The sequence below is a fragment of the Macrobrachium rosenbergii genome, chromosome 46, assembly GCF_040412425.1.
Source record: "Macrobrachium rosenbergii isolate ZJJX-2024 chromosome 46, ASM4041242v1, whole genome shotgun sequence".
Classification (NCBI taxonomy): Eukaryota; Metazoa; Arthropoda; class Malacostraca; order Decapoda; family Palaemonidae; genus Macrobrachium; species Macrobrachium rosenbergii.
In genome coordinates this window covers 53,684,695-53,694,694 of record NC_089786.1, presented here as the reverse complement: position 1 = coordinate 53,694,694, position 10,000 = coordinate 53,684,695, and the positions used below count along the sequence as shown (strand labels likewise).

The following is a 10,000-nucleotide window of genomic DNA, read 5'->3' as shown; positions in this document are numbered from 1 at the left end:
GCCCGGGGCGTCACATTATAATCTCTCGAGAAATGCTACAAAAAGCGTAATAATTCTAAGAGAGAGAGAGAGAGAGAGAGAGAGAGAGAGAGAGAGAGAGAGAGAGAGAGAGAGAGAGAGAGACCTGCAGCTATCTCTCTCTCTCTCTCTCTCTCTCTCTCTCTCTCTCTCTCTCTCTCTCTCTCTCATACAAGTTTTCATACTCTTCCAGAAGGCTTAATCTCTCTCTCTCATACAAGTTTTCCAACTGTTATAGAAGGCTTTATTCTCCCCCTCTCTCTCTCTCTCTCTCCCCCTCTCTCTCTCTCTCTCTCTCTCTCTCTCTCTCTCTCTCTCTCTCTCATACAAGTTTTCCTACTGTTGCGGAAGGCTTAATCTTAATCTCTCTCTCTCTCTCTCATACAAGTTTTCCTACTGTTGCAGAAGGCTTAATCTTAATCTCTCTCTCTCTCTCTCTGTCTCTCTCATACAAGTTTTCCTACTCTTACAGAAGGCTTAATCTCTCTCCCTCCCTCTCTCTCTCTCTCTCTCTTTCTCTCTCTCTCTCTCTCTCTCTCTCTCTCTCTGTAAAACCTGGTTTGTCTCTCTCAATCACTCCCTCACTCTCTCTCTCTCTCTCCTCGTAAGTAAAGCACTCTCTCTCTCTCTCTCTCTCTCTCTCTCTCTCTCTCTCTCTCTCTCTCTCTCTCCCAGAATCAATCTTGACAGCAGTGGACGAGAATTAATAAAAAAAAAAAAGGTTATATAAAAAGTCCAACCGCAGGAAGATAGCATAGCGACCGTCCTCTTCACCTTCGCTTTCCACACTGCGATCAAGTTGATTTTGGACGTGGCCTCAGGGCAGGTTGCAAGGGACCCCAGAGTAACCTTAGTCTTGGGTGATGACGTCATCACAACAAAAGAGAAATCTGCTACTTGTCTTGTCGCTCGGTTGGGCTTCTGGGAAAATCGGTTTGGATTGAGAGAGAGAGAGAGAGAGAGAGAGAGAGAGAGAGAGAGAGAGAGAGAGAGAGAGACTTCTATAGTTGCAGGTCTGTCTGTCAGTCAGTCTGCCTCTCTCTCTCTCTCTCTCTCTCTCTCTCTCTCTCTCTCTCTCTCTCATTTAAAAATTAAATCTCTCTCATTTAGAATTTAAATCTCTCTCTCTTTTAATGTAAAACTAGGTCTTTCTCTCTCTCTCTCTCTCTCCTCTCTCTCATTCTCTTATTTATATCAAAACTCTCTCTCTCTCTCTCTCTCTCTGTCTCTCTCTCTCTCTCTCTCTCTCCTTCCTTTTATGTAAAGCAGGCTCTCTCTCTCTCTGTCTCTCTCTCTCGCTCATTTATGCAAAGCAAGCTTTCTTCTTCTTCTTCTCTCTCTCTCTCTCTCTCTCTCTCTCTCTCTCTCTCTCTCTCTCTCTCTATATATATATATATATATATATATATATATATAGTACTGTATCTATAGTGCTAAACAAAACAGCTCGTAAAACTACTAACTATGGCAACTGCTTGGAAGGGTGACTATCAAAAACTACTATACAAGCCAAGGACACGCATGCCCAATTAAGACATCCGAGCCACCAGGGCGTGAGCAAATATGCACTGAATAGAAAACAAGAAACAAAAAAAAAAAAAAAGCTTAATTCAACAAAAGAAAAACAAATGGTGGCGTATGACTTAACTACAGTAGATTCAGCAACTTCAATTAACAGACCCACCCGAGACGAAATTCAAGTACACTCTCCCCACCCACCCCCATCCCCGCCCTTTGGTCAACAAAAAAAGGACCATAAATCTTTTAGGACGGGACACATAGTACCGCCTTGGAGACAGTGAGACTGCTACGAAAACATGAGGAAGGCGGACTGCGAATGTAGGGGTGACCTACTAAAGAGAGAGAGAGAGAGAGAGAGAGAGAGAGAGAGAGAGAGAGAGAGAGAGAGAGAGAGAGAGAGAGGGAAAGTTATACGACATACAAATGCAGAGAGAGAGAAAGAGAGATAGAGAAGGTTATATAACATACGAATGCAGGCAGAGAGAGAGAGAGAGAGAGAGAGAGAGAGAGAGAGAGAGAGAGAGAGAGAGAGAGAGAGAGAGAGAGACATTTCCCATCAAATACGAAATTTATACATATTTATATAAGTATACATACAAACATACATAAAGCATACATACACACGTGTAAGACCTGCTAACACAGAGTCCTTTCACACTGACTACAACCAACAACAGTCGACTGACCACCAGGTGCCCATTTCGCAATTAAGTTCAGAGGAGGCACAAATTACTTCGTCAGCCAGCCCATCCCCCTCCGTGGGATCGAACTCAGGGTTTACACTCGTGAATTAGCGAGTGCAGAATACCAGAGTTGTTAATTGTCTAACTATATATATATATATATATATATATATATATATATATATATATATATATATATATATATATAAATTTCTGACTCACATCAGGATCAAACCCAGGTCTTTCACTTGAAAGACCTGGGTTCGATCCTGATGTGGGTCAGAAACTTATTTCTGTTCCACACGTATTTGTGTGTTGATATTTCTATGTATACATATGTATATATATGTGTATATATACAGTATATGTGTATGTGTGTGTGTGCCTGTGTATAAAAATCCTTCAAAATCCTTCGAAATCCTTCAAAGACTCACCATCCTGACGTATCCCCAGGCGTATCCTTGAGGATTGTGGAAGGAGGCGATGGCGGACACCTGCCTGGCCTCCGCAGGGGAGAATCCCCATCCTATGCTGCCGCAGAACCACCTGCGGAGGATTGAGAGCAAGAGGGTTGACAGGTGTAACGGGAGGAAAACCTCAAAGCAGTTGCAGACAGAGAATATGAACGGAGGTACAGTAAAAGGAACGAAAGGGGTCGCAGCCAGGAAGGCAAGCTGCTAAGAACCTTAATTCATGCCTACAGCGCACCACGTAAGGTGCACTGACGGCGGTGGTATGTTGATAAATAGGTTTATCAGATGTTTTATTGGTTACTTTTGATAAGTGATAGATAAATGTGATAAATTATTTTTCAGTTTTAGAGCAAAAACGTTTACTTTTGATAAATGATAGATAAATGTGATAAATTATTTATCATTTTGAGAAGAGCAAAGCCTTTTATTGTATACTATATCTCATGTTGATGGTATGTCAATAAATCTATCTACCTAATGGTTTATTGGTGATTTTTGATATGTGATAAATTTGATAAATAATTTATCATTTTCAGTTTATCAGGGGGATCTTCCCATTCTGAACACTTGCCTCAAGAGAAAAACATTAATGTATATCTCATCTTCATAGTGTGTCAATGAGTAGATTTAGCTAATGATTTATTGGAGATTTTGCTAAATATATAATAAATTTTATAAACAATTTATCATTTTCAGTCTATCAAAGGGACCTGTTATATATCTTAAATTGATGGTATGTTGATAAACAGATTTATCCAGTAATTTATCAGTTATTTGCCAAACATAAAATAAATCTGATAAACAATTTATCATTTTCAGTCTATCAAACATGTCTCCCCATCAAAAGCTTTTACTGCACACTATACTTTATCTTGATGGCATTTCGATAAATCTATTTATCCAGTAATTTATTAGTCATCTTTGCTAAACTTACAATAAATCTGATAAACAACTTATCATTCTCAGTCTATCAAACATGTCTCCTTCATCAAAAGCTTTCACTGTACACTACATTTTATCTTGATGTCATTTCAATAAATCTATTCGTCCGGTAATTTACTGGTTATTTTTGCTAAACTGATAATAAATCTGATAAACAACTTATCATTCTCAGTCTATCAAACATGTCTCCCTCATCAAACGTCTGCCTTGAGAAGAGCAAAAGCTTTTACCGTACACTATATTTTATCCTGATGTCATTTCAATAAATCTATTTATCCAGTAATTTATTAGTCATCTTTGCTAAACTTACAATAAATCTGATAAACAACTTATCATTCTCAGTCTACTAAACATGTCTCCCCCACCTGGCATTCTTGTTCTTCTTGTGGATGACGATGGACCTCCCCATGATGGAAGTCGACCCGAAGAGCTGCAGGTTCGAGTCGTTGTAATCCTTCCGAATCCACGTCATGTTCTCCAGGGTACCGTACTTCCCCGCCAGGTCACCCATCTCGTACAGGTCATGCGTGCCCGTGCCCGGGGGCGGGGACTCCGCGGGCGTGATGTTCATCGGGTTGTAGTGGCCCAGGGTGGTCGAGCCTTCGCAGGGGAACTCGAGCTCGTGCTCTACTGGGACCTGGGGGAAGAAGAAGAAGCGTTTGTTTACATTAGGTTGTCAACGTCAGGTGAATAAGGATGCTGATTGAGAGTGAGGTTCTCAAGTTGCCCAGAAGCGAAGATGGCGCGAAAAATAAACTAGTTTTAGTCTCTAAGGCATTTAAACTCGACGAAGAAGAAGAAGAAGAAGAAGAAGAAGAAGAAGAAGAAGAAGAAGAAGAAGAAGAAGAAGAAGAAGAAAGACCAAAGACCCACTCACCAAATGGACGTGATACCCATTGGCGATGCCCTGAAGCCCCCTCAGGTCGACCTCGGTCCAAGTGGTGTCGAACTCGGACTCCTGGACGAACTCGATCTTGCCCTCGACGTTGCCGGCGCCCGCGGTCGAGAACCACTTCTGCACCACGCCCTTGTGGCGGAAGCGACGGTAGATCCTGGGGGCGGGGCGAGTTGGAAAAATGAAATGAAAATCCTTCGGTTGAATTCGGTCGATTTGGGACGAAAATAGGGAATAAAGGACCTATTTAATTTGTGTGATTTAATTTCACAAAAAGGCCTATTTAACCTGTGTGACTGTGACATAATTCAAAACAGGCCTATTTAATTCGTAAAAGACCTATCTAATTTGTAAGACTGTGACATAATTAATTTTAAAAAGGGCATATTTAATTTGTAAAAGATCTATTTAATTTGTGTGATTGTGTGATTTAATTACAAAAGGCCTATTTAATCTTTGTGATTGTGACATATTTAATGCAAAAAAGACCTATTTAATTTTTAAAAGACTTATTTAATTTGTGTGATTGTCACATAATTAGTTTTAAAAAGGCCTATTTAATTTGTGTGATTGTGACATAATAAAAAAAAGCCTATCTGATTTGTGCGATTGTGATAATTAATTTAAAAAAGGCTTATTTAATTTGTGATTGTGTGATTTAATTGCAAAAAGGCCTATTTAATCTGTGTGACTGTGTGATGTAATTGCAAAAAGGCCTATTTAATTCGTGTGATTGTGACATAATAAAAAAAAAGACCTGTTTGATTTGTGTAACTGTGACATAATTAAAAAAGTCTATTTAATTTGTGTGATAGTGAGATTTTATTTAAAAAAAAAGAGATCCTTTGATTTAATTCTTGCGGCTGAAGGTTCTATTTAATTTGTGACCGAGTGATTTCATTAAAAAATTCCCAAAACATAAAAAACAAAATTCTGACCAAGAGATTTACAGAATGTGCCATTTTCATTTGGAAAGATCCATCCAGATTGCAACAACTATTCTACATAACATCAGATGACCCTTTATTTAACCAAATCCCAAAAAATAATATCCTTTCTTAGAATTACTCACCCCCAAAAAACTAAAAACTAAATAATATGAAGAGACTCTACTATTCTAGAACATCAGTTTATGCTATGTTTAACTAAATCTCAGAAATAATATTTATTCTTATGACTAATTCCCTCAAAAAAACTAAAAACGAAATATGAAGACTACTAATCTAGAACATCAGTTTATACTATGTTTAACCAAATCTCAAAAATAATATCTATTCTTATAACTAATTCCCTCAAAAAAACTAAAAACGAAATATGAAGAGACTACTATTCTAGAACATCAGCTGACCCTTTATTTAACCAAATCACAAAGAATAACATCCTTTCTTAGAATTACTCACCCCTCAAAAAAACTAAAAACAAAATAATATGAAGAGACCCTACTATTCTAGAACATCAGTGTATACTATATTTAACTAAACCCCAAAAATAACATCTATTCTTATAACCAATTCCCTCAGAGAGGACATCAAACGAACAGGGACCACTCACGCCGAACAGGCCATTCGGTCTCCCCTGTGCTTGGGAGCAAAGTCGTCGTGGATGACGATCGAGTGGCCTATGATCGTCTGTGGGCCGGTCAGGGGCAAGTTCGTGTCCGTGAAGAGCCTCTGGGTATCGGCTGCTGCCCGCACTGTGCCGGCGACGCGGAGGTCCCCGTGCCGGGTGTAGAGGTCACCCACCTCGCACCGCTCGGCTACATCCGGGCTGCAGTCACGGTACCCTTGCTCCTCCAGACTGACCTGGTGGGTGGTAATGTGGAAGTGAGTTTAAGGTTTGGGAATTGGAAATGAATTATAGGATCTAGGTCTAGGGCCAAGCGCTGGGACAGGAGAGAGTTTAAGGTTTAGGAATTGGAACTGGAATATGGAATCTAGGTCTAGGGCCAAGCACTGGGACAAGAGGGATTTTGAAGTTTAGACCTGGAACTGGAATATAGAATCTAGGCCTAAGGCCAAGCACTGGGACAGGAGAGAGTTTAAGGTTCAGAAACTGGAACTGGAATATAGAATCTAGGCCTAGGGCCAAGCACTGGAACAGGAGGGATTTTGCAGTTTAGGAACTCGAACTGGAATATGAAATTCAGGCCAAAGACCAAAAGCTGGAACCTATGAAGTCATTCCGTGTTGAAAATAATGTTGAGACAATTGTTTCTGACATTCATTTCCCTACCAAATAAACTGGAATTGGAACATTTGGGAGTGAAATATATAAAATTTAGGCCCAAGGCCAAGTGTTGGGACAGGAGGGAGTTTAAAGTTTAGGAACTGGAACTGGAATATAAAATCTAGGCCCCAGGCCAAGCGTTGGGACCTACGAAGTCATTCAGCTCGAAAATAATGTTTATGTTTGCAAAATGGGTTCACCCACGATTCAGCTGTCAAATTTGGAATGTGGCAGCTGTCTTGTTATTTCCTCTAGAGCCAATGAATGAAGCAAGAGATAACAATGTATGGTAAACAGAATAAAAGAAAAGAATGAAAAATATGGATAATGAGAGATAATGGTACCAAAAATAATAGCTTGCTTTTGAAGCTAGAAAACAGTTGACGATCCAGTCCAATAAGCAAGTAATCTGAAACGCTGACTGCAGACTTGACTAATCAATCAAGTAGTAATAGCATATTTTAATGGCTTATTTTTCTAAGACAATGTTATTGCTGGTGTGAGGATTTTAAACACAGATATGACCTAACTTGATGTAAATTCTGATAGTGTCTCACCCTCAACCAATTGGTTCTTAGCCATGTAAAATAAATCTAATCCTTCAGGCCAGCCCTAGGAGAGCTGATAATTAGCCCAGTGGTCTGGTTAAACTAAGGTATACTTAACTTTTTTTTTCACCCTCAATCATCAATCAGTTAACAGGTTTGAATAACAGTCTCTAACCTTGTAGGGATTGTAGTGGGCTCCCGCAGAGACACACCGCATAGTCCAGTTATAGAAGTCCTTCCCGGGGATGTTCTGGTGAATGTGCCAGCGGTGCTTGCCCGTGTCGTTCCGGCTCCCGTCAGAGTAGACCAGGTGGCTGACGAAGATGTGGGTATCGGCCATGGGGTCCTTGGCCTCCTGCTCGAAGATGATCTCCCCGATGAGCGGGTAGCGGAAGGTCACGACAGCCCTGATGTAGGGCGTCAGGGGCCTGATGTTGGCGCACACCCACCGGGCACCGGAGGCCTTGTGGATCACGATGCTCCGGGTCATGACAGAGCGGGGGCCGAAGAGGGGCAGGTTGTGGTCCGTGACTGTGGCGAAGGTGTCCTCCAGGTCCAGGAGCATGCCGTGCTTGCCGCTGAGGTCGCCTAGCTCGTACTGGTCGTGCGAACCGTGCCCCGGTTCAGGAGACGTGCTGACATCTACGTCGTAGGGGTTGTAGTGCCCCGAAGTGGCACCGCACGGGAAATCGTGAGCGTTCTTGGGAGGGTACGCTGGAAGCAAGTGGACGTGGAAGCCTCCGGCTTCCTTGGCCAGGCCCTTGAGATCCAGGGTGAGGTCTGTAGGGGAGAAGACCGACTGCTGCTCCATCTTGATCTCGCCGAAGACGCCCAGGGAGCTGAAGACGGCCCTTCCCACTTTGGGCTCTATCTCCCTGAGCTTGGCACAGTCCCAGAGGTGGTCTGGGTGGAGGGCGCCCATGACTGCTAAGTAGAGTCTCCTAGGGCCTGTCAGGTCAGGAAGGGCGAACTTGGTGTCCGTGTAGAACTTCCTTGAGAATCGCGACCTGGAGGTGTATCATATGATGGATTAGACAGACAGACAGACAGACAAGCAGATTTCAGGTGGATCAGGCAGACAGACACAGACACAGTCAAACACACAGAACTGATATCAGAGACTTACAACCTGACATTTCAGGTGGATCAGACAGACATACAGACACAGAATGAACACCAGAGACTCACAATCTGACAAGATTTCAGGTGGATCAGACAGACAGACAGACAAACAGACACAGAATGAACACCAGAGACTCACAAACTGACATTACAGGTGGATTTGACAGAGAGACACACACAGAGAAATGATACCACAGACTCACAACCTGACATTTCACGCGGATTACACACACACACACACACACACACACACACACACACACACACAGACATGACACTGACTGGAATACAGAGAAGGATAATATACTAGACTTACAAAAGCTGACAAATTAAAATAAAAGATTAATAAAATACAACTGACAAACCAAGTATAGATCAAATCTTTTCAAACTCGACGACCATAAAATAAACCTTCTTGTAAATACTACTTACACTGTAGTGATTATAAGAGGAACTAGGATTCTTTACTTTTGAAATCTAAGTGGATTTATGCACACACACACACAAACACACACACATATATATGTCATTGCTATACCTCTTGGACCCTATCCTCAGTTTCCCATGGGTATTGGTCAGGAGGCCCTGGGGGCATCCATTGTCGTCGCATTTCTCGCGTCCTACAGGATCGTAGACCAAACTTAAGAAGTTGCAGGATGGACGATTCTCTGAAATGAACAAGAAATAATGATGAAAGTCAATGGGTGCAGGAGAGAGAGAGAGAGAGAGAGAGAGAGAGAGAGAGAGAGAGAGAGAGAGAGAGAGAGAGAGAGAGAGAGAGAGAGAGGATCGTAGACCAGACCTAGGACGATTCTCTGAAATGAACAAGAAATAATGATGAAGGTTAATGGGTACAGGAGAGAGAGAGAGAGAGAGAGAGAGAGAGAGAGAGAGAGAGAGAGAGAGAGAGAGAGAGAGAGAGAGAGAGAGAGCTAGCTCTACCACTTCCCACCTCATGAAGCCAAACCTTGACACAAATAGAAAACGAGATATTACTGAAAATAAAACTCTCGATTCCACGTAGTAAAACTAAAAACTGCGCCTGGAAAAAAACCCCCACAAAAATTAAAGAAAATAAAACACACAATTTCCGGTAGTAAAACGACACCTGAAAAAAAACACACACATAAAAACTCGTTTAATAACACACGTGACATATAGCTTGAGCGTATTCATTACTAGTTTTCCAGCAAGACGGAAAAAAGAGGAGTTTCACTTTCATGACTCAGAAGAATTATTGGAACCACAAGGTTTGTTTACCTGCTTTTCGAAGAGTTTAATTTCCTCAATAGATGTTTCAGGCAAGGACTTTGAAATACAGTGAAAAAAGATCTATTTCGGGGTTTGCGAAGGAGGGAGATATTCTGATTTTGAAGCCAGTCTCTCTCTCTCTCTCTCTCTCTCTCTCTCTCTCTCTCTCTCTCTCTCTCTCTCTATATATATATATATATATATATATATATATATATATATATATATATATATATATATATATATATATATATATATATATATATATATATATATATATATGTACAACAGAAATATGTTACAAATTTTTTTAAATGCACA

General features: G+C 41.1%; 1 protein-coding gene across 1 annotated transcript in view; it reads right to left on the bottom strand.

The window, feature by feature from the left end:
* The window catches only part of Rsod (Related to Sod), a 51,432-nt gene that overhangs the window by 12,935 nt on the left and 28,497 nt on the right, over window positions 1-10,000 (bottom strand). Inside the window, exons 5-10 of the mRNA XM_067089852.1 lie at window positions 8,967-9,096; window positions 7,482-8,313; window positions 6,084-6,334; window positions 4,515-4,689; window positions 4,003-4,274; window positions 2,657-2,768 (exon numbers count right to left, since the gene is read on the bottom strand). Coding sequence (XP_066945953.1) covers window positions 2,657-2,768; window positions 4,003-4,274; window positions 4,515-4,689; window positions 6,084-6,334; window positions 7,482-8,313; window positions 8,967-9,096 — 1,772 coding nt within the window. The remainder of the gene's footprint in view (window positions 1-2,656; window positions 2,769-4,002; window positions 4,275-4,514; window positions 4,690-6,083; window positions 6,335-7,481; window positions 8,314-8,966; window positions 9,097-10,000) is intronic.